The sequence below is a fragment of the Rissa tridactyla genome, chromosome 2 (genome assembly GCF_028500815.1).
Source record: "Rissa tridactyla isolate bRisTri1 chromosome 2, bRisTri1.patW.cur.20221130, whole genome shotgun sequence".
NCBI lineage: Eukaryota > Metazoa > Chordata > Aves > Charadriiformes > Laridae > Rissa > Rissa tridactyla.
In genome coordinates, this window is record NC_071467.1 from 47,212,689 (window position 1) to 47,238,305 (window position 25,617).

Below are 25,617 nucleotides of genomic sequence, written 5' to 3' on the forward strand. Positions count from 1 at the left end.
GTTTTGTCCAATCAATCCAAGTATATTGTATTGTAGTATTGCAGCCTCCGATTGTGTTTCTTACGCAGCTGTTACACTGGTGCTGGAGAGCTTGCTCTTGGATGAATGGGGAGAAATAAGTCTATTGCACTCGTGAGGGAGACCCATAAATCCCTGTCTATTTCTAAAAGCTAGTTCAGCTTCTGGTCCCCAGACAGACTGTGGTCCCCTGCATTTGAGAAAGTACAGCGTCAGATAAAAAATCGGCATTCTGCAATAAATGGACTTTAATTTTTAAAGGTAAAAATGTAATATTAGTAATGGTTGGCTCCTCAGTTTCTGAAATGTTATGAAAACCATAAAATCAGTTGAACCAATATAATGAATCTGTTCTAAGGTTGTCTAAGAACTGAAGGGAATACTTCAAAACTTGCTTCCAAAACTCAGTGACATTTCATAGCAGGTTCATATTTATGCTTTTAGGAGTCAGAAGGTGTAACTTTAAAACAAGCAAACAAACAAGCTCACCAAACTAAAACCCAACAACAACAAAACCCCAAACAAAAGAAAAAAAACCACCCCAGCCCTCCCCCCTCCCCCCCATGCAGCCAGTTACTCAGTAGATATAAATTTACATAGTACTTTTCAGTTCAACGAAGCTTTGAAAATTTATGGAAGTTCAGAACCAGTTCAATAAATTGCGGTCTCTGGAATGGTTTTTTATATATATCAGTATCTGTGTTATTATCCCCATTTTCTTTATTTCCTTGGTAGTTCAGGTATGTCTTTGTATGTTAATGAAGAAGATTAGTTTTATTGTGAGCTTGATCTTTCAGAAAGATTGTTTTGTGTGTAATTAGGAGAAAAAAAAAAGGTGTGTAAACATTCTTCTTAATGAACTGGTAGGGAAGACCGTGTTGGAGTTCGTAACCAGCAACGGATTTTAGCATTCCCATATTTTTTTGGGATTCATTGCACCTTTAACCTAAAACATGTGAATGCTATGAAATTAGTAATGGAACGTTTTGAATCAGAAAAAAATGAACCATATCTTGTTGAACCACAAAGTATCTACATTGTTGGAAGGCTGGCTTTATCAAAAGAAAAACAGATTTTTTTTTAAAGTCATTTTAATCACATCAGTCATGTTGCAGCAAGGAATGCAAATATTCATATACTACAGATTGAGACTGCTCTGAAATGTTCTGACAATCTGTTATGTTTTGAGTGATGTTTCAACCCTATCACTTGGGGTTTTTTGTTTTGTTTTTTTACGACTATAAAAAACCACTACTCATCTCTGTCACATGCTGTACAGGATAAAAAGCCTTTCAGTTTTCTTAACAAGAATCAGACGGCCAGGGTGCTGCTGGAACACAGAGAATATGCCACTGTCTGTTCAAAGTACAGCTTAATGAGCCAGACTAAACACGCTGGACAATAGAGCTGTGGGGGGAAAGGGCTTCTCATGGATCTATGGATCAGCTGCAGATTTAACATCTAACTAGTTTCATTTTTCATCTTTACAAGTTCCATTTCCCTGTTTTGTTGGTATAAACTACATTTCAATAAGCGGACTTTCCTGCCTAGGTGATGGTATTGTGTGCTTTGAAAAAGGATATCGTGGATTACGCTAGAAATAATTTCTGTGTTTCTTTTTTTCTCTCATAGTCACGACCTATTCCCTCACACCTTACTTCAGCAGTTGCAGAGAGTATCCTGGCTTCCGCCTGTGAGAGTGAAAGCAGAAATGCTGCAAAAAGGATGCGGTTGGATAGACAGCAGGTACTGTGTTGTTTGGGGGTCTACCACATCCATATTTATAAATGCACTGGACTCATTTACATAGGATGCCATGCAGAAGGGTGTTGCAATCCCTTATATGTTTCTTGCTAGCAAGAATACAAAATACAAAAGCTGTGGTTCTTTAAATGAATACACACGCATGTCTTTGTCTATATTTACATCAGCTGTATGAGGGTGTCTAGTATATTTATAATGTCCAGCTGGGTAAAGCTATATATTTGGTTTTTAACGGTTGTAGATTTTGAGGGCATAATGTGTAATTTGCATACTGGAATTAAAGGGAACAGAACATACGGTATATATAATTTACATAAATAAGAGAAATGGTGCATGTATCCATGAGTCAGTGTGTTTATCTGTGCACATATTCTCTTTCAAAATGTGTATGCATTTGTAAATGTAAGGCGAAATAGTGTAAGTTTCTGAAAATACCTATTTGCCTGAAACAGAAAAGTTATTATGATATATAGCAAAATGCTGTCAATTAACTTATCAGTGAGTTTTTAAAGCTCATATCAATATTTATTTTATTTTTTCATACGTGATTATTCACCTATTATAGTGCATGTTAGGATTTTATTATTTTTAATTTGCTGAGAATTGCATGTTTTCTTTCAATTTTTTAAAATCAAACTGGTAGCTCATTCCAGGCTTTGATTATTTAGTTGCTCCAGTTACACAAATACAGTGAATGTCTAACATTCTTGTTGCAAAGACTATTATGCTCTATTTCCCTTCGTGATTATCACAAAGTCAAATTTTAGTAATATCTCAGCTGTTGCAAAATATGCCTCTGTCATTGCAAATGAACTTTTTTTCGTGGAAAGGAACATTTTTTAAAACAACATTTTCCTTCTGTAAATAGTCCATTGAGTTCTTTCAGGTCGTGCCCTAACATAATAAAGGATTCCTACTACTATTGATACATTGATAGTTTAGGATCTGAGAGTGGATATTGCTATTTCTTTTTGCTGTTATGTTTTTTGCTAGTATTTTCATTATTGTGGTACATTTGCCTTAAGATTTACAAATCACATGGGATGTCAAAGCACTGTAATGTTAAGTTTGGCTCAGTTTAGAAGCAGTGCTCATGCAGATTGTGCAGGTTTTATATTCTCTCATTTGTTCTCTGATTTTTCGGTAACAATTTAAAAAAAAAAAAGCTACAAAATCGATGTGCTTACCCCAAGGAGAACTAGAAATGACTTGTGCAAACATCAGTTACTTTCATAAGTAAATGCCCAAGAAAGTGCACAAAACGAGTGGGTCAATTCCCTGGTCCAGCCAGGGTGAGGCAGAGTTTTTGGGTGTTTTAAATGAGAATCCCATAATACTGTCCAGGGAGCTTGAGAGCTGTTGAAGCAAAAACAATTTAAAAACTGTAGACAGAATGCAAAAAGCGTATTAATAGGATTTTTTTTCATTTATTTGTGGTATTACTATCACAGAAGGCCTCCAATAACAGTTATTATTGAGGGGCGAGGCATTTCTTTATTTTTCATTACAGAATTAAAAATCTATAGGCAGAATGGCTGCAAACTGATTACCTTAATTGCAATTGTGGTGTTAAAGTAGCAAAGCTGCCTATGAAGAACCAGTGTTGGGTTCTGCTTCCTTCAGCTCTGCCCTCTTTTTGGCAGTGAGGTCTGGGAACATTGTGAAGACAGTTGCGAATAGCACCAGCCATTTGATTCAGCAAGCAGTAAATTAGCTGGGTTGATGTAGTGCTTGCAAAACTATTCATGAATCCAGGATAGATTTGCTGAATAGTTTTGGCTGGAAAAAATTATTGGAATGTGTGTTAGATAACTTCACAAAACTTACAGTGAGAAATTTACCCTGCAGGGAGGAATAGTTAAGTCATTTGAGAAGTAGAAAACCTTGGTTCTAGTCCCAGTTCCATTGAAATTTAATTATTTATTCCAAGTATGTGACATTAACAAAGTAGACTGAGAGCAAAGCATTCCAGAATATTTCCAAGTGGGGTGTTTAACACACACTACTGTGCTCAGTTCTTATGCTGAGGTAGAAAGTCGACCTGTATGCTTACATCCAGGGAAAGTGCCTTATAGGTAAAAGGGCTCTGTGCTTCTCCTCTTCCTATTTTTTCCTTTTACTTACTTTTAAATTTCCTTCACTTTTCTTACATATATCCAAAATTAAATATTTTCATTGGATTTTTTTCTTAAATAGAATAAGGCTGAAAAAGTTTAGTTCAGCATGTTGGTTTTACTGTTCCATAGGCCTAAAAAAAAAAAAAAAGAGCCTTGTTTTCTTGTTAACGTGTCTCTAATTTTTCTTTTTAAACGTAAATTTCCAGAATTGGGCATTATACCAATGGGTGGACTCAGGCTTTGAGGACCCTTCAGTGGAAATTTGGGAGGAGGAAAGGGGAAATAAGATTCGGATAATGAAAATCAGCACTTCATGAATGATAACAAGAGATCTTCTAATGGAGGACGAGCATTAGATAGTCCTGGAAAATAGATTGTTAAGAGGATCTGGTAAGAGCACTCATTCAGCTCTTCCCTTCAGAGGAATTTAGATGCATTAAAGCTGCTTTATTCTTGCATGCAGCACAGTGTAGGTTTGTCTTTTATTCTCCAGAGGAGTGATCTGCCTCAAAGTGAGATGTAATTTGCATCCCCACCGCCACCTTTTCCAGAATATTACCCGTAAAATGTGAATGTATTAAGAACACAATAGGTGTTATGCCCAATCCTGAAGCTAAGACAGTGCAGCTTCCTGCACTCCTTTTCTTGTCTTGTTTATGCTCTTTCCTCCGCTTCTCCACTTCGGCTCCTCTCCCTGGTACAACATGGTCCCTGAGCAGGAATTTCTGAGGATGTTGCACGTACATCCCTAATGAAAGTCCGTACTTCAGTAAAATAATTCGTTGTTTTTTGTACTACTCAGGAATCTGGACCTTTGAGTATTCATTATTGTATTCGTAGATAGGAGAGTAGTGGTCACATATGACTGCGAAGCCAGTGGACTGGGTTGTCTCCTGGACTCAGTCCATGTTTTAGCAATTTGACCTCCATTTCAGTGGGTAATGTCATTGCAGGGCTACCATAGCATGCAGAGGTTTTGGGTAGCCAAAGGAGTGAGCTGTGTACGCTTCTTTCATCCTTATGCCCCAACGGGTCTCACTGGTATAAATTGCTTATTTTCAAAATTTTTTTTTCGTGGCAATAATTTATTTCATCATGTGAAACTCAATGTAATGTTGTCTGTCAGCAAACAAGTACCTTCCAGTAGTTTTTGAAACCGTAACAGTAAAAGCATTGTCACTTTCTGAGACTTCTCTGTAAGGAATATAAATGTGTTTACTAGGTCATGGTAGCTTGGACTACAATGCTTTGGCTGTCTGACCATGTTAGATGTTACTCAAGTGCTCTCTTTAGCTTCAGTGCGTTTTCATTATCTTGAGATCGAGCTCTGTTGGTTAGCTGGTAGCTTAAGTGCCGAGAAGTAACATATTTGATACCTATTACCTGACTGAGGAGTTCTGTCGCTTCCACTTTTTAATTCTGCCTGGTATTAAAAGAATTTATTCCCTTGCACAAATTTTATAGATTCATATATTGAAATTGTGTAGGTTTACTGCTACTACTACCAAACAGTGAAATGCTTGTGACGCTGGGCTGGAATGGATTGATCTTTTCGCAGTCCAGATCAGGCAGTGGGTGCAGAGGCCATGCAGAGCTTTTGTGTTGCTCTCCGAATCATCTCTGCTTGGTCTGGATACTGAAAAAGGGTAACTCCAGTCTTGAATTTTGAGGATTTTTTTCATTGCAGTTGATAAAAAATGTAGAAACAATAATTGGATTGACCTTCTATGACTTGCTTCAGTCAGAGATAGAAGAGGCATTATCCAAATCCTTATGATTTCCTGTGCTTCTGAGTGGTATCTTGGGATGCTCTCCTGGGATAATCCTTCAAGATCCTTATTATATCTCTAGCAATATTCAGTGTGAAGGAGTTGAACTGAAGTGGAGTTTCTGGACTACTATCAACAAGGGAGTCATGAGATAAATTAAGTAGAGCTTTTTACGTGCATTCTTTACATATGGCAAACAGGATGACTTCTTTTGTTGTGTCCTTTACAAACCAAATTGTGTCTTGCTTGGGCAAAAGAAGAATGGTTAAATAAGTTGAAAAATCTGGAAAAAGTCATCCTGTCGTTACTGTCCTGGGCAGTGAACAGAGGTTGGGATGCTTGTTTTGTGGGCTGCCACTGCAAGGGCTCTGTGGCTCTGCTTGTGGGTGGTCACAGAAATGGAAGTTTCATTTTAAGACCTTAACCGTTGTCAGTTGCTGCTTCTTCTGAAAAGTGTGCAGTTGATCAGGTTTTATAAAACCTCATCATGAAACATCCTGGAGCAGCGCTGGGCTATGGTACTCTGTAGAAAGTGGAGGTGGATTAGTCCTGTTACTGTCCTGTCTGAAATCAAAAAGACTAATGAAAATTCTTCAAGGGAAAATTTATATATATCAGTATGCGAGAGGACCTGCCCCTTCGTTTTTACTAAGGAAGATAAAAAGGTGAAATCTTCCTTTGGAAAAGCAAAGAAGAATGATACTGGGAAAAAATTGCCTTCAGCCTTATTTGGACACAAGTGTTTTTTACAACAGCTGCTTTTTGTTTCATTGTTTTGTTGTTTAGAATTGATTCTTTTTGCATACTGTCATGTTGCAAAATGTACAAATGAGCATTTCTCTTCTAATTGAAATAAGCTTTTGGCGATCAAGACAAAATATCAGCACCTGGGAGCCAGGAGGAAGGATGAATATGGGATAGCAGGAAAAGAACTGAATCATAGAGTAATATGTCTGTAGAAGTGTATGAACCCTTGTATGGACATGTCATGTATAGTTAGACAGATCATTTAGAAAATTGATGTAGCTTAATTGGCACCACGTTGTTTTTTGTACTACTCAGGAATCTGGACCTTTGAGTATTCATTATTGTATTCGTAGATAGGAGAGTAGTGGTCACATATGACTGCGAAGCCAGTGGACTGGGTTATCTCCTGGACTCAGTCCATGTTTTAGCAATTTGACCTCCATTTCAGTGGGTAATGTCATTGCAGGGCTACCATAGCATGCAGAGGTTTTGGGTAGCCAAAGGAGTGAGCTATGTACGCTTCTTTCATCCTTATGCCCCAAGTAATTGGACATGCAATGTCTGATTCTTTTGTAGTTACATAGCAAATGACAAGTTGAGCCCAAAGAGAGCTTAAGCTCAGAGGAAAATGAAATTTATCTTACATATCTCCCATCCTAAGAAAGGCATTTCTCAGCCAGAAATGGTCCTTTTTACATTAGTAGGCTCTTCACAGAGTGCTTGTCAGTCATATTTTATAGGATAAACATGATAAGAAAAAGGTTTTCTGCTTTTTTTTTTTTTGATGTGAATTTAAAGGGTACAATTTTTTTTCATTTCAGAGACTAGCTGAAAATAACAACAGTCAGACAACTGTATAGCCTGACAAAGGTGTTGTCCTCATACCTTCACTGCACAGCCATCAGAATAATACTTTTCTTGTAAAATTCATAATTTGCTTAGTTTGATTTAATTCACCTATTCTTTATCTCTACCTACAGGGCAAATTGGAGGTAATACAATGAAGCTATTAGGATATGTGTATGTCCCCATGTGTGCATGGGAGGCAATTTCCCTTTCACTGAACAAATCAGTTATATGCAGACTGACTTTAATTCTTCACACGAGATCACGTTTGGAAATGGCTGCAAGACAACTTTGCAGTTGCGAGAGTATTACTTACTTCATCACTATCTCTTCTTCAAGTATTTCACTCTCTGCTAGGCATTTCAGAAAAGTTCCCTCAATATAAACGTTAAATGTATTTTTTTTTTAATCATTAGGTTAAAAGATATGATGTAAGAGTAGAATAAATAAGATTAGGGAAAATGTGCAGGTTATATTTCTGAGTCTTGTGGAAGCTACCAGTTTATTTAATTATAAAAGCTAAACTCAAAGAAATCTTTGATTATTTGAGCTTTTCAAATTGATAAGAGCAAGTCTACGCACTGTGCACAGACTGTCATGCACTATGATGCTATGAAGCAATTCTTTATGATAAACACTGAATGCATTTTTTAAGAAACCTCTCATCAAGATGACAGCTATAATTTTTTTCCATGCTGTGATTTGTAACCAGGCAAATTAAATATCAGTAATCATCGTGGTGGAGTGAAAGATAATATCTAACGCCCAAGGAAGAGAAAGTTTAATGATCCCAGGTTTACACTGAAACATAAATGAACATAAATTTGCAAACAGGCACTTTACATACATTCTTCACCCCCATTCTAGTTTGGGGGATAAAAGGAAGGCAAATCTAAAGTTTTCAGTGCTTTAGTAGCATATGAATAGGGTGTTAAGAATATTGCAACATTTAATAATTTTAACAATATTGCTTTTAGCTGTTAGAGGAGTAGGAGTAGGTGGCTATTAGGTTTCTGACAAAGCAATTATGGCCTAGACACATATGCTGGGAGCTGACCTGACATTTGCCTCTGGATAGTTGTCATAGCAGCAACCTGAATAGAGCAGCTTGATACGAGCGCCTGTTGCAGACTGGATACAGGTTCTGTGCTAATGCAATACATCTGAATATTAATACAAGTGCACATGTACTGCCACTTGGAAATCACCACTACTGTGTTTCCTTCCAATTATATCTAATTCCTAAATGTTCGTTTTTAAAGAAATTGAGGTTTGTAAGGAGATGTTAATGATCTGCGTCCGTGCAATTTGTGGTGCCGTTTCTCTGCGTGTAACAAGGGGGTTGATCTAAAGAAAGACTCTTCAAGCACAGTTTTATTAAGAAAACCCAAAAGTCTGGCTGTTGCAGACCAGGAGCAGTTTGTGTCTCTGTTAAGAAGGAAGAAAATTACTGGTGGACAAATTACAAGTAATTGTAAAACTGTTTTGGAAGAAACTAATTAAAAATCTGAATTGCAGTGAGGGCATGGGCCTCCAAGAGACCTTAAAACCTTCATATTTGAGGACAGAGAATTTGTGTTTCAGCTATGCCACTAATGCACAGCTTCTAAATCTTGACACTGAGCAGTTATTTCCTGTATTACCCTTCAGTCAGCAGGAAAGAAGGAAGAAGGATATATATTTGTGTCCCTGTATGTATGTTGTTATTCTCTTTCCTGATCAATGGGTACTGCAGCTCCCAGGAGGAAGGAAGAAACAAATTGCAGGGTTCTTAAATGCCCTCTTTATTCTGTTATTTATATTGTCTGTTTTTGAATCAAGAGCAGATTTGGACAATATTAGTTACAGAAAAGGGAGTTAAGCGAAAAATATCCTCCAGTGGATGCTGGAGAGTGCGCTGCTGAGTCAGGGCTTCTGTGGCAGAATGCTGTGAATTCACAGGGAGCACAAAGAAGTGGTTTTATTTCAGGGAGATGGAGTCCCTGCTGCAGCTATTCAGTGTGCAGGAAGAGCACATCAACTATACATCCTTGTTAGAGGTGGAGGAGAAAGCATCATGAGTTCCCATCCTCTTGAGTCTCATGGAGCCTAATTTGCTCTAGAGGATGAGAAAGAAAAGGCACTTTGTCCATGCAGACCGCAAGTGGCAGAAGTGCAAAAGGATGGAGCTATGTCCTCTCTCTGTCATATATTTACATAAGACATGAAAAATTCCAACTCAAAGTGATTTTTGCTCCACAATGGGAGGCTTGTGGAGTCTTAGATAATACAAAAGAGCAAAAGGAAGCAGATAGTTCACATAACGTAACACAAACAAATAGAAATGGAATCCCCAAAACCACAAGAGGCAAAAGTCACTTTAATTTGCAAAGAGCTCTATGCCGCTTACACTACAGAAGCTTTATTAATAATAGCTTTTTGTATTCAGACATCTCTTTGTGATTTGGTATTTAATAGGGATCAGAGTGATTTCCATACTTCAGTACTTTGTTCTTTTTTATCTGTGTTCGAAATGATCACTAAGATGACTGTAACGTCCTTGGATACCCACATGCTAGTTTGCATTTCAGGCCTTGTTCACTTCCATCATTTCCCCACCTAATGATTATTTTACTTCTGAGTTGGTCTTTGGTTTGCTTTTGTGGTTCCAAATGATATGCTTTAACCACTGAGGCACAAAATGTTATGCAGGCACCATTTAGCTGCATGTGGATTATTGTCAAGAGATCAAATTATGTGCTAGTATTGGGAAACTTAGCTTCCTACCCAGAATACACTGGCCATATTGTCAAGGGGAAGAAAATAAGTGGTATGCATTGTAATTTTAAATCCTGCTGCCTTTCAAGTCAGAGGCAAAATTCCTGATTTCAGCAGTGCTGGATAGGGTTCTATTATTAGCAGATGCGGCTGGAAGGGGCTGCCAGGTATCACAGGGCAACCCCCCTCTCGCCATGCTCCAGCCCATTCTACATTAAATTTGCTACATGTATTGGAAAGGAATAATGTGCGAGGCATGCAATTGCAAAAATAATTTCATGCCTTGGATTTACAGTGAGGCCCTAAGGTGAGCAGCTAATTTTTCACCTCAACACAGAGAACATTAAATTAGAAGATGCTTTATTTTTCCAGGCTCTTCTTGCTGAGCATATATGGTTGAATTTCAAGCTGCTGATTTCAGACAACGCTTTAAACACCCTGAGCTGCAGTAAGATCTTGAATGTGAAATAAAATTGATGCCAATGTAAGTTTTCTGTTCAGTTCTGAAGGCTCAGAAATGGAGTGTTGGGTTGTTTCTTGGGCAGGAACTTTTAAACAATCTTATCCCCTGTCCTAGCATAGGTGGAATGAAAACGAACAGGGATGGGAACAGCCTTTTCCCCTCTGTCTTTGATACTTATCTCCTGTCAAGGAGGCAGAAGAGGAAAGGCTGGTGGAAATCTACATATAAAAGTTCTCTCCTCAGGCCCAAAAATAGAGGTTTTGGAGTCAGGGCTTCTGTTCTTCCTGCTCCCGTGCTGAAAGCCAGGAACAGAGAGCTTTTTACTTATCCCTCCCGTTCACATGGCAAGAAGATATTAAATGTGAAGCATTTTCTTGCCTGTCAGATGTTTCTAGCATAGGGACAAGTATTTAAAAGCATGATTTTGTCTTTCCTTTCCTGTGTTTAGCTAATGACTTCATTGTACACAGCCTCCTGCCTACAACACAAACAGGGTATAATGTGTCTGGTGAGCAAAACCCTGTTATCATGCAGAGTTTGGGCCAGTTTAATGAAATTGATGCAAATCCCGCATGCATGTGCAAACTCTTATTTCTCAGGAGTGGTGTTTTTGGGTTTTCGTTAATGAATTAGTAGATTTAGAAGAGTTTAAACAATCATAAATTACTCCTAAATTCAAAGCATCAGTTGCACGATGGGTTCGGATGTATTCCTTGGTTAGAACGGTGCAATTCTCAATGCAGAAAATATATGCAGAAATGTATGCACAGGCTGCTTATGTTTGGTAGCAGGAACATGTTTGTGATTCAACAACTGGCTTGATGTCCCTAAACTAAATTTAGAAACATATTTTTCTAAGAAAAAAATGAAAAATATAATAAGCTGTGGGAGCAGGAGCTGAAAGCGTTGCCTGGGAGCAGCACCAGCTGCTAAAGAGGCTAGGCACAGGGCAAAGCAGCCAAGCAGGCTGTGGCCAGCAGCCCAGGCATCATGCCAGAAGAATCCTCCCCTGAAATGAGAATATTTGGGGAACAGATTTGTACTGCAGTGCACAAATTTCATGCTTATTACTCATGGTATTTCATATTAAGCTTCAGTTTTACTGTCTCCATTAATGAAGCAAATCAGAAAGTGCATCCTCCAAAGGCCAATCAAAGTTCATTTCTTTGTTTTTTCTGATGGCTTATGCTACTCCGGTTTGATGAGTTTGGAATCAAAAGGCCATACCCCAAAGCATCACTTCTTATCTACTGAATCTTTTAAAATACAGAACCCTCACAGTACTGAAGTTGAAGGATGTGCACCAAGTTCTTTCAAAAATTTAGAGCAGGTCTTTTTCAGTAGCAAAACATTTTCTTTCTACTTAATAGTTTGAGACAGGGTGGGGAGGTCAGGGATTTTGTAAAATACCTTTTATTTTTATTTTTTTTTCCTTTTTTTTTTTAAACTGTAAAAGTCAAGTTGTACCCGAGGCAGTGTTCAAAAACAGACATCCTGCATTGAATTCATAGAAAGAATTTTGGTTTTCACAAACATGCAGTTCAAGTTTTAACGCAGATTTGAAATAAAATAATCAGCCATCAAATGTATCAAACACGGGGTGAAATACCTTTAAAATATCAGAACCTACTGTGACAACAAGAACCAGTCATTAAGTGCATGCAAAAAAGTAATTGCTCACTCTCCAACAGACAAGAGAACTGTTTTTTTAAAAGACAGCTATATATAACTGGAATTTACCTGTGGAAGAGACACCGTACAGTAAATATGGAAATATGCTGGAATCTCTGACATGCTTATTTCTTTCCTTTTCAAAGCAGAACACACAGACATTTTTAATTAGTTGAAACTGAGGACGTTAATTCAGCATTGACCTCAAATGCTTCATGGCTAGGCTGTCATCTTCCATTTCTAAATGAAGAAGAATTTCATTTAGAATCTGATATAAAGTGCTTTGGTCCATTCCCCCTGCCACACGCTCCACTATATGTAATCTTAAAAGAAATTTTGGGGCAGAAAAAAATAGGAAGAAGCACTCAAAAGTCCAAATCATACCCCATAGTTTTCCAATAAAGCCTTTTTCAGTAGTTGCATCTCCAAACCCCAGAGCTAGCAGGTGTATGGAAAGCTGTTTTGTGTCAAAAAAACATGTTGTCAGTGGTGGGAGTGATACCAGTTGTAATTCAGTAGACGAGAGACCTATAGTGGGAGGTTTAATTATGTTGACCGTGATGATATTGTAGTAATAAATCTGCAAAGCTGGCACAAGCATTGCTCCAGTACTCCCACACACTTTCCCCTGCATGCTCCCTAAACGTTTGATTCACGAGTTTAAAAATTTTCTCTGTTGGTGCTCTGGTGCCACAGTCCTCCTGCACTGAATGGAGTAATGCTGATCTACCCCGGCTGAAAGCATTGCCCATCGTAGTCACTAAAAAACGGCGTGTTGGCAAGGAAGAACAGAAACATATCTCCCTATAGGAGTGCCTCACTGAGATAATTTCTTGAGGATGGTACACATAAGGAAGAAAAATGCAGAGAAAAATGCTTGATTGTGGTCATAAAAGTGGAGTTGCCTGAGGCACAGCAAGGCTTGTTCTGAATGAGAGGAATACACCACGAAGGAGGAATTTCTCTCACTTTGCATCCTTCTGGTTCAGCAGTAAGTACTGCTATGCCTTTGTCATCATGAATCAGTTTCAGCAATACATTGATTCATTCAGCACCATTACCTGCAGGCAAAACTGCTCTTGGGATGGGAAAAGATGACATTGTTTTCTTGCCGTTTATGTTGTTTTAGTTTTGGAAGAAAGGTCAGATATTCAGACTTCTCCATTTTTACTGCCTGTCAATGAGGAAGGAGCAAAAACGCTCAGTAGCCATGTTCTTCTTTAAGATGCTGGCCACTGCAAAGAAATTGGCTTTGAAAGGACTAGAGGGGATATGCAGCAACATAAGAATAAGCATAACATAACCTGTACTTCATTTTCACGGATGTTTTACCGTTATTTTCTTTAGATTTTCAGCTAATCTAATTTCAGCAGGGGTATCCTAGGCCCTGGAGTTTGCTATGCAGCGCTTCACTTTGGGGATCAGGCACGTTCCAACCGAGCTCTCTTAGGAGCAGACTTAGCAAGCCTGCTCCTGTGGTCCTGTGCCTTGAGCTATCCGAGGCTGAGAGACCTATGGAAGGTGGCACCGTGAAGGAAAGGATCCTTTAATATTTTCTCTGGTCCCATCCTCTGTGGCAGGCTGAAGGAGTCAGTGATGCAGTCTCCCAAGGGAAACTGACTGAAGGAAAATGTTGTCTGAGAGTGGGTGGGGAGGTCAGGATTCTCAAGGTTGACTGCTGAAACAAGGCCTAAACCAGTAACTTATCATAAGGCCAAAGACAAGGGCCATGCTGTGCTGTTCTTTAGGTCAGAGTTAAAATCTGCCTTTGTTTTCTGCCTGAGAGGAAGAAATTCTGTATGAGGCCTGGGCCCTAACAAATCTCTGCTGGTACAACGGGGAGGAGCAAAAGTTCCACCTGCCCCCTCTCCTCTGGTGTTCCTCTGCAAAGCAGAAAATGGTAGCCCTGAAGACTCTTCTGCTCTTTGCATGGCATCTTTGTCCCTTTGTCAGAATTTGAACCCCTTTCACCATGGGAAATGTCACATGTATTTTGTGAAATACGTGTGAGCACATGGGAGTTTTGCCGAAACTCAGAGGCATTGGCACAATTCATGTATTCAGACCAGGTCCAGTTCTGCCTCTTACATGCCTGTAGCTGTTTGTAATCTGGTGCTGGCCATCATTGGACACATTATTTAAAATTGCACTGGAGAAGTCATTGCTGTGCAGACACTGCAGTGCACTGTGCAGTCTTGCACTCTGCACCTGTCTTGTATGTTGAGACAACTTTCAATTAATAGTAGTGAAACCATTAGCTAACTAAATTTTTTTCATACATTAAAATTTTCTCAAAAAATAAAGAGCATGACCATTTCCAATATAACTTATGAAATAGCTTATGAAGGGTGATAAATGCAACCTAAGGCAAGAACAGCAGGAGCTATAAAGTAAGTTAACTTGCAGAACACTCTCTGTCATTAGTCCATCTCAAATGTGATTGCTATATTGAGTTACACTTCTTAACATTCCTTTGTCCCTGATGGAAAAAAAACACACCAGGGAAAGCACATTCAAAAATCAACTGACGAGAACTTCACCAAAGAACAGTAAGTTTATCTCAAGGACGACAGAAAAAGATAAATGCTATCCTTTTCCATTTGGACTGAGAGAGACATGGTCCTTTAGAAGAACCCAGTTTCTTTTTCCCCAGTGACTTTGCATCATAGTTATTTAAGCTGTAGGAATAGCTCATCCATGTGTCCATGCTCAACCAGCAGCACTGGTGACCTCTGAAAGCTCATGTTGCTCTTCTGCTATCGCAGTGGATAATGAACTGGCTAAAGCTGACACGCTATGAAAAATGATCCCTCTGCTTTGCTATTGCTCCAACAAAAGCGATTCTCCGACAACTCCTTGCAACAGCCATACGCGTACTTCTTCCAAAAAAGTTTTCTGTTCTGCAGGTGAAGTGGCAGTGGTGAAAAAACAAGACTCAAACAGTGCAATGTGAAAACACTAACCTTTTATTTAGGGCTAACATACCCATTCCAGTCTATACATAATGTGTCATTCTATCAGAAATGTAGAAAGCTGAGGTTCATTTTTCTCTCTTCTACACAATAGCACCTTTTCATTTTGATCTTCTTTTTCCATGTCAGTCTCATGCTTTCATTTCTTGTTGAACACTGGTTCATGTCATGCCTGGTGACAGCACTGATGCTGGCAGTTCATTTCAGTGTTAATAACCTCAAAGCAAAAGGAACCTACTGCCCTTCTAATCTGAAACTAAAGCATGGTGCTTTCTTTTCTTGTCTCTATACCCTGTGTCAGGAGGACAGTTTGGAGGTCCTTGAACTTTTGGCAGCTAACAACATTTTGATGAACACTCTTTGAGTTCCCACATCACCATTGGCATTACAGGGAGTTTAGAAGCCTAACTGGACTCTGCATTACACCTGATTTAGCTCAATTAGACTATATCAATATTTCCTCACCATCTAAAAAATTATATTTGTAATTTTTAATCTAAAATATGAAAACCATTTTGATACTGCATTTCACAGCACAATCATCATTACTACCCAGATTTCTGTCAGTAACAGTTGCATCTGCGTGCTAGGAGCACTTTTTCGTATAATGTTCCATCTGTGCCAGAAAATTCTACATTGAGACGGATGTGCTCTCCATGTAATGATGAGATCATAGACAGAAGCGAAGAGTGGGGTACAGGGTATGCACTACTGAGTCATAGGCAAGGGAAAGGCAGCAGTCTCTGGGTGTTTAAGACGGGGATACCTTCCAGACCCTGCAACAGGAACCAAGAATCCCATGGGTCATCTTCCTTTAAACGCCCTTCTCTGTGCAGATGTTGATGGCCCCTTACCCTGGCAGCTGCTTCTCTAAGCAGGAGCCAGAAAGTTCTAAGCCAACACTGATGTTTCTCCATGTAATGATGAGATGATAGACTCACAGCTAAAGCATGAATGTTCAGCTTAGCTGGAACCCCCAGCTCCAACTGAGCTACAAATTGAGTAGTATGTCACACAAGAACAGGCTTTCTCATTTTTTAACATACTTGATTTAAGTAAGTAAAAGTGAAGAAAATAATGCAGAGAGAGTGGTAGAGAAAAGTACAGTCTATATCTGATCACAGGGGGTGTGAAATAGAAAGCTGTGCAGTCCCCGAGCTGTTCTTTACAAGAGGAGAAATAGTGTGCATGCCTGAGGACAGCAGTTACGGCCCTCTTGATTTTACTGGTAAATCCACCCCTGAATTATCAAAACACTTCCCAATCTAAAGAATATCTGGCATGAGTTCCGTGATATTATTTGAACTTTATTTTACTTTAGCCAATTTGCTCAAATTTACTCTTAGTACTTCTGGGGAAAGTCTCAGGGGTTGTGCATGCACCTCATCCGTAATTCTGGTGCCTTATCCTCTGATGAAGACCTGGAATGCTGTTTATGAAAGACAACTAAACTTAAAGGGAAAGGAGTCTGTCCAGGGGTGCAATTATTTTTTTTAGTTTGTCTGCCCTGATGATATTGGACAGCAGGTTATGGGACTGTCAGTGAATGCATCATTTTAAAGAATACTGCAACTAGGCTGAGAGGTGGAGAAATACCCAAGTATAAGAGATAGATAAATAAATAATAAAAAAATATAAATATAGATATCTGTCTTGGAAAGTTGTCAGAGAGTAACTTTGCCCCTCAGATGAAATATATCTCTGGTATGTTTTAAATATTTTCCTAGTCCGACTATAAAGATTCTAGCAATTCAATTTTCATGTTTCAGCTATGGGTCTGGTATGAGGAGTTGAAATGTCAGGTAGATGTTAATTTTGGATTAATAATCCCTCGATATAGGGACTGGAAATTTTGTAGAACTTTATTCAAAATAGTTTTGAACTGAAAAACTTTTCAACTGAAAATGTGGCTTCTGCTCATTGTGTTGTAAAAGAAATAAGGCTTTCTGGGAAACGTAGCATCTTTTATATAGATCAGCTTTTGGCCACAGAAGTTCTTCTCCTGGTCTAGGAAAAGGTATTACCTTTTTCTACAAACCTTACCTTGCCTCCATGCTTAGTTCACAACTGTAGGAGCACCTCCTACAATATTAAAAGGTGTTGTCCTTTTAAAGGACTATAAATATTCATTACTTTAAATATGAAGGTCAGCCAACGCGAAGGACTACCGTGAAGCTTCGTTTGGATTTCAAACTCAGTGAATTATGTAGGTCTATTTCGTTTTGTTCAGGCCTCCCTAGTCTTGAACAGGTTTTATTTAGTAAGTAGTAATCCCAACATAAACCTTAGCAACTGGAGAGGGGAAAAAGAATGTGCGAGGGAAAACAAAACTAAAGTGAAAACTCACATCCATCATTTGCAGAAATACCATTTCCATAATTTCTAAGCACACTGAGTCAACATGCTTACTGCGGCGTTAAAAGGAAATTTAGCCTACTGTGATGTGCCAAAATGTTTAGCTGTCTAGGCTTCCAGGATATTGGTCATAAAATTAAAAGCTGGGTCAAACACTAGAGAATTAATTTAATGTAATTAAAGCTAATAAAAGATCCAGTGTTCTGTCAGAACAATGTGTGTCATCCAAGCAGTTAGTAGTATCGTCACTTATTACCTGACACTTCCCATTATATTACTAGGCATGCCGTTTGGTGATAACTTCATGACCCTCAGCCCCCAGAGATTACATATACTGTTCTGTATGTCTTCCATCTGTTGAACTCTTTTAGAGAAAACTTCTGCCATTTTCAAGAATCAGGAAAATTTTGTCCTTTAAGGGTAGTTTGATGTATTTACCATTTCTTTAAAAAAAAAAAAAAAAAGACTCTGTGTTTGGTCTTGACAAAATAGTGGTGTCATTTACGCCAAGGATATGCTACTGAATGCACATGCTTACACAGTCAAAATATTTTAGTTGCTAATTTCCCAGATTATTTGAATTCCAGTGGGTGTGACTAGGAATCTGATCTCAGTGCAGAAAGAAACGGGAAGAGTGTTGAGGCTGTGAACTGTGACATAAGGAGAGATGACAAGGGATGAGGGGAAAGTGAGATTATGAGATGGGGTTGGGTGAGGAAGGGAGTAACTGAGGCTGATGGCATGAGGGAAACTGGTCAGATGAATTAAAGAACTAGTGGTGAAAGAGGGTCAAATAAGACTGAGGCAAAATCATGTGGATTGAAAACAGGAGCAGCCTTAGCTAATTGTGGAGCCTAGCTTTGATCCTTGTGGGACAGGATTTTGGGAATTAGGAGGCTGATGGGAGTCTGAGGAGGGAGAGAAAATCTCAGATGGGACTGCCAGTGGGTGTGACACTGATTAAATATACATTAGGAGATGAAAGGACTTGATTTGCTGAGGCTGCTCGGGTATCAGGGAGCAAGAGACTTGTCTGGAAAGGAGAGATTAGGATTTGCTAGGCAAGATGGAAACTGAGTTGGAGGCTAGAAGATGAAATTGGAGAAGCACAGAGAATGGAGTGAGTCAGGAATTTGGAAAAGACAGTGTGAAATAAGTTTGAAGAGACAGAGCATAAGATACGCATTATCAGGTCATGGGCAGGGAAACGTCAGTGATCTCTGAGCACCTAAGAAGGGACCGCCTTCTGGACCCTGCAATGGGAGGCAGGAATCCTGTGGCTTATCCTCCTTTAAATGTGCATTATTTTTCATCAGTCATATGGTGATGGCCACTTACGCAAGCATCTGCTTCTCTGCGCAGGAGCTGAGATGGGCAAAGAGCTCCCAGCCCCACAGCCCCCTGCCGATTCAGTGGGGTGCCCTGTGATGGAACTTCTGAGTTTCTTCCCATTATTTTAAAAACCGGGGTACACAAAGAGAAGCCTATTATGTTGTTATGGTTGCAGAACTCAAATGCTTTGCATGTTAGGTAATGCTAGCTTAAGGTTGCCTTTGTTGCCAGAATCTCACCATCTGAAAAGCAATGATAAAAGTCCTATCTAACAGGAGTATTGCAAGGATTAATTGGGTATGCTTTGAAAAGTGCTACATGGTTTTATCATGTGTTTCTGTTTGCTTTACTTTTGATTCAAAAATCATAGAAATAAATTGGTGGATGCCAAATGGGAAAAATATATGAAACATTATCTCCTTTCTTCTAAAGCCATGCTACAAGCTATTGAGGCTAAAAAAACAAATTTAAAACACATGAAAGCATGTTTTGTTTTTTCATGTGAATGACTTTTTTTTTCCTATGCTAAAAAAATGGAAGACCATATGCAAATATATAGTCCCTAGCTTGCCTATCTATTTGAAGACTAATCTGCATTTGAGTTTTCCTAACCTCAAAGTGGTGTTCTAAGAGAAGTGTTTATTGACAGGAACAATAAGCAATCTACATTTTTCAGTTTAAATTATTAAAAAAGAAAGTGTCAGGAAACATGGGGCAAAAATGCGTTTGCCTGTTTGTCCCTTTTCTAATTGAGTGGGGAAAAAAATCACCTTGACATCGGGGCAGTTAAAAGGTGGCATTCTCAGAGTTGTCCATTTGCCAGTCTTGTAGAGACTGCATTTCATGGAAGCAGTAGTTAAATGCTCGTCACCATCTTTGCCATTTTTGGAACATTACCGTTTATATTCTTGTTGCAGAAGTTTTGTTAGCTTTATGGTCAGCCTGTGTGAGTCGCACTGCGTACACACTCCCTTTTTGGATTTGCATTAACAGTGGAGGCAAGGCAATAGCACCACTCTCTCTTAATAGGAATAGACAGAATTTATGACACTTGTGTACATATGGGATCAAAACCCAAAGCAGCACAGAATTGCCAGGGCTTTTTATTTTAACAAGCTATTACTTTTTTGTGTGTGTGTGTGATTTTGGTGGTGGAGATGGAGGCGGGGAACAGAAGGGAACAATGGCGTTGTTAGAGTTGCTTCCACGAAGGACAGACTTTTTGAAAATAAATGTGTGTGCTGTGCCTCCACTGGCATGGGGAACAGGAGGCTGGGACACTGCTGGTGAGCCTTGCTCTTTATATCACAGTTGGGACATTCTGCACTAGCATTTGTGTTGCTGTGGATGGTATTCCCTTTTAAACTATTCATTAGCTGCTCAGAATATTAGTCAGGGCAGAGCAGGGTTTCTTCAATATACAGGTTATGCAATAGTTCATGAAATCTTTTCTTAGTATGTACTGTCCTTAGAGGGTTACTTAATTGCTTCCATGATTAAAAATAAAATAAAATAAATTGCAGCTGCTCTTTAACGGAAAAAATTGTGTTCTTCTAGTACAGACCTGGACATAAAATTGAGTCATAAATATCTCTGATATATACAGAGTTGAGGATCACAGTATGTACTTCATGCTTCCACTTCTTCAAGTGAACAGATAACTTTGTGTTTTAGCATGCTTTTGTACCTGAAAGGTATTTTTGCATTTTTGTCATTTCCATCATTCTCCAGATGATATGCTCAAGACTTAAATTACTTCTCCTCCAAAATAAATTCAGAAGAGAAATACTGTTAGAAGGACGATTTATTTCCATTGCCATATACAAAATGAAGATGGTATAAATCAAATTCTAGATGGACAAAAGTTTTATCTGCATCTTGTTCATACTTCTTATTAAACTATAAATAGTTTAAAAATGGTTTGTTAATACTTTGTTATGAATTACAGCAGCGTGTGTTCCAGGTAGTTAGGTCAAGCATATTAATAAATGGTGAGTTATTTGTTACTGATTATTATGGGTAACAAGGAGTGCCTTCCCCGCCAGGACGCCTGGGCTCTACCCCAAGCCCCAGCCCGTGGCACACCACAGTGTTGCACAGGGCTGTGATTATTTTCATACAAAGATCCCCTACAGACAGCAGCAGCTCCAGCCTCGGATTCCCAACCTCAGAGCAGCTTCTGAATTTTGTGTTAGGGAGTAGCTGGAAAGGAGCAGGGCTGGAAGCCTCCCAGGGCAGCACTTCTCTGAAAGGGAACTGAGTCATGCTCCCTTTCTGTTTGCTATCTCTGTAGCCCTATGAATTGTGCATTTCTTTCCACACAGTGGCACAGCTTCAGCTATGACTCCCACTGCAGTTTTGCTTTGAGCCTAGTTGCTAGGAGATGGCAGCTCTGACTTCAGGTCCCCTCCTCACCACAGCCAGCAAAGACCTTGCATCCCAAATTTTCCCCCTCTTTGCCATGTATTGCAACAAGAAGCCAGAACTCAGCCTCCCACTTCTTGGCCACATGCTCTAACGCGTGGGCTGGTACTCACCAAGGTGCACCAAGCCCCCTCGCTGTGCCCTCCAGCCAGGCTCTGCTTGCTGTCCTCTGCTAGAGCCTCAGTGCATTAGCTCTGCAAGAAACTCACTGTTAGGTTTTCAGTGCACTGACTTGAGGGGCTCTGAAGGACATGTACATTCAGGGACAGCAAACTTGTGGGTTCCAGTCAGTCAGGATAAGGAGACAGGCCCTGAGATCTGCTCAGCTGTAGAAGTTAGTCCCCTTGAGCAAGAACTGCACCCCTTGAGCACAGTCCACTCCTTGATAAATTCGCAGAAGATCCCTTACTGCTCTTTGTGAAAATAAAATGAGGCTCTAAGTGAGCCCATGGCAGGAAGTATCATCTAGTTTTAGACATAAGGATCCAGAACATCTCAGCCTTGAGAGTGTTAAAGGTCTGGATGATGATTTAAGCTTTGCTGCCAAGACAGAACCTTACTGTATAACTCATGAATATTTTCTCATAGAAAATAATACATTTTCCTTTGTAAGAGACAGCAATGACCTTTGGAGATAAAAGGTAAATGATATTAAAGTTGAATTCCTGGCAAAAATACATTGCAATTTTGGCTCTTTGTTTAAGTCTATTATTACTTAAGAAAATGCATAGGGGACCAGTTTGGCCAATTCTCTTAAAAAGGCAGAGCTTTGCCTCAGCTCATATTAGTGCCCAAGAGGCCTTATTCTGATTGTTTATGGAATTAATTATCTGATGGTTCAGTGTTCTGTATTAAATATTAAAATTTCTGTTAATAATATATATTCCTTCTCCCGAGTCATCTCAGTTGTGCCCAAGTCTCTTTCACCAATAAATATCTATGAGAAAGGGATATCTTCATGTCAGAAAAGTTGGTAGTGTCTTATTTGAGAGGTGGAACCGACAACTGCACCTAATGCAGGCAGGAAAGCTGCTTCAGAACCCTTTTTGCTTCAACACAGAGACTGCACTCTGTTTGAACTATTTGACCCCTCTGTGCTGGTATATACATTCTTATTTTTAAGTAAACATTGTAAAAAAGGTTTGAGGTATTTTATCGCATTCTTAATAAGTTTGGTATATTTAGCAACTGTAAAATGGTTCTGCAGAAGAGAGAGGCATAAAACGGACAACATTTTACACAAAGGGGAGATAATTCTAACAGATCATTTTTCAGTTAACTACGCTGAAAAGGTCTGCAAACATTCTCACCTCTATTTTTTTTAAATACTGATCTTCCATAGATACAATTTATTTGCAATCACTGAAATATGTTTTCATCAGATAAGAGTGTAAAATCAGGCCCACAAAAAAAGTCTACAAGTTAAAGGAAACAAAGAAGAAGTTCAAATACGTTTGCAGACTTAAACTGAAATTCTAGCCCTCAGCTCCCTGTGGTAGGCTGAGCAGTGAACACACTGATCGTTTTCCGTGTTTCCAACTACTAAAATCTTCTCTTAATGCTTTTCTCTTTTTCACCTGTGTCATTACTAAAGTTGCCACAGGGGCATTCTGTGATCATGAGTGAAGGTGAGGTGCTCTAAGCAGTAGCTACAGTAAGTGCAGATGGGGAAAAATACACTTTCACCTGAAACATGATCTCCTTTAGGGGCAAGTTGGAGGGCTGTTGTCCTAAATCCTGTTAAATATTATGCAAGCATCCAAGAGGCAATCAGGGAACACTGAGGAGAATTCATGGTGTACAAACAGTCACTGCTCATACACAGGTAAATGCTTTCAAGTCACGTCTGTAGAGGCATCCTTACCATTTGGCCCTTATGTGGACGGACACTCAGCCCTCTGCAAACATAAGAGATTCTGTGTTATTCCATTCCTCTCTTCCTTCTGTCATTTCTGAGGCTGGTACAGCAAAAGTAGTAGTTGGTGCATTCTGTATCGGTTTGTCTTAGCAAGAAAAGTATGATTCTCTGGCTCAGAAGAAACACTCCTGTACTCAGAAAGTAATGGCTTTTTTCTGTCCTCTCCCATGCTATTTCTGGACAGAGTTGGGTTTTGCAGGAGACCGTGAGCTATTCAGGGTAAGAGGATGTATCTTCTCCTTTGAGAAACAGTATGGTTGGCTTGTGGAGCACAAATAAATGGATATTCTCAGATTTGTAGGAAACCTGTATTCTTGCTTATTTCCATGGTTTCTTTTCAGCTGATATTTGGTTAATCAGAAACACATCTGTGCTTGTTTAACATGTGTTATACTCTTCTGAAAGCAATAGATGCGGAGTCTTAACAATGGAAAAGACCCTCTCGTGCAAGGCAAAATGTAACAATAATTCAAAACCTTTCCTTGCTTTTGCAGGACGAGGCTGCTCCAGCTGACAAGCAGTACAAACAGGAGCCAGCCCAGGTCACTTACTCAACATCAGCTGTTTCCAGCACACAGGAGGTGTTGTACATCAATGGCAATGGGACCTACAGTTACCATAGTTACAGAGGGCTCGGAGGTGGGCTGCTAAATCTAAACGATGCGTCTAGCAGTGGTGAGTTTTCTTACAAAATGTGCCTGTGTGTGTATGTGCTCATGTGTACGTTTCCCCCTGCTGTACAGAAAGCTAGTCCAAGGGGTTCAATATCCATAGGCTATTATCAGATAATGAGCAGGAACACAATCCTGCAAACAGCTACTGCTGAGCAAAATACTTGCTCACTGCATGCTCGTCTCCTTTCAGTTTCAAGGGACTAATTCACAATAGGGCAAGACTGAACCTGAAGTCTCTAACAAAGCTGAGTAAAATAATGCCAGGTTAGATCTTCAGTCGATTTGCATGAATTTATGAGGACCTACCCTGGTATTATTGTCCTCTCCTATACTGATCACAAAATGAGGCCATTAGTATCTTTGTGGCTGGAGTTTGAAAACACTGAACTCCATATTTTGTAACACAAATGAATTGACCTAGATTTCTCACATGGTCTCTCTAGCTACTTCAATTTACTGCAGATAAGGATCTGGCATACCAAGTGTTAAATGAGAAATCAGCATATCTATAGAATCATAGAATCATAGGATCGTTTGGGTTGGAAGGGACCTTAACGATCATCCAGTTCCAACCCCTCTGCCATGGGCAGGGACACCTCCCACTAGACCAGGCTGCTCAAAGCCCCATCCAGCCTGGCCTTGAACACTTCCAGGGATGGGACATCCACGACTTCCCTGGGCAACCTGTTCTCACTAGCCTCACAGTAAAAATTTTCTTCCTAATATCTAATGTAAATCTGGGCTCTTTCAGTTTAAAACTGTTACCCCTCGTCCTGTCGCTACACTCCCTGATAAAGAGTCCCTCCCCATCTTTATAAATCCATCTATAATCTAAACTAAAAATGATGCAGGTAATTACGTGTCACCATGAGGTTGTATGCCCCTCTGGAAAAAAAAACAACGGTGGTGTCATTTATTTAGACAACATTCCTTTCTTCTTGCATTAGCAACCTTTCGTAACAAACAAATGTAAGCAAATTGTATTATTTGTTTGAAATAGTCCCCTGTATTGACTTCATACAAATTCAGAGCGAAGGAAAAGGTTTGCCCATTCTGATAAAAAGGGTATTGTCTGTCTGTCAGAGAAAAGTGATTACTCTGGAAGCCTGAGGGTCTCATGCCTCCAGGAACGGTATTTTAAAAATATCTCAGAGGATGGAGAAAACCCTGGGTGTTTGTCCTGGCTGATCCCTCTCTGGCTGAGGAGAGTGCTGCTTCAGGTACATGGGCTGACTTAGGCAAGATGGTAATTGTTCAGCTACAGCCTCTATATTCAACACACTACGCAGTTTTTAAAACGCTATCAGGGCTGCAGCCTGCATGGAATTATTGGTATGTGGTGTCCTGGTGACCTTCAGTGATGTTTGCTTCTTCATGCTTCTTCACCCCCCACCCCAAAAATCCTCAAAGGTCTGTAAATGCTTTGCATTAAGTTTTCAAAAGGCTTTAAAAAGATAATATTTTAGTTGTCAAGTCTTTGACTTAAAGAGAGTGAATGATGATTACAATTGTTTCCATATGGATGAAAGACACATCTGAGGTACTGAATATGATCTTTGATCAAATATTTTCATAACAGTAAGACAGGCTGTGGAAATCTGGTTTGTTGGGAAAATGTACAAGACTCTCTTACACTGGGGCCAGAAGATCCGAGCCAGTTCCCACTGAAAACAGTTGGCATTTGCTCTTTCACCCAAGTAAGAGTAGGATTAAATTCCCCATGTGTTATTTGTCAGCAGAAGCCGTCAGAATTGTCCTGGTTTACATAATCTTAAATTGTGAGGAATCAC

At 39.4% G+C, this 25,617-nt stretch overlaps 1 protein-coding gene across 5 annotated transcripts in view; it reads left to right on the forward strand.

Moving 5' to 3' along the window:
- NOL4 (nucleolar protein 4) overlaps positions 1-25,617 on the forward strand; it is a 192,449-nt gene that overhangs the window by 157,687 nt on the left and 9,145 nt on the right. For 4 of the 5 annotated variants that reach the window (XM_054191579.1, XM_054191577.1, XM_054191578.1 and 1 more), the window contains 2 exons: positions 1,651-1,764; positions 23,648-23,828. In XM_054191579.1, coding sequence (XP_054047554.1) covers positions 1,651-1,764; positions 23,648-23,828 — 295 coding nt within the window. The remainder of the gene's footprint in view (positions 1-1,650; positions 1,765-23,647; positions 23,829-25,617) is intronic. The other variant, XM_054191582.1, reaches the window with a different exon arrangement.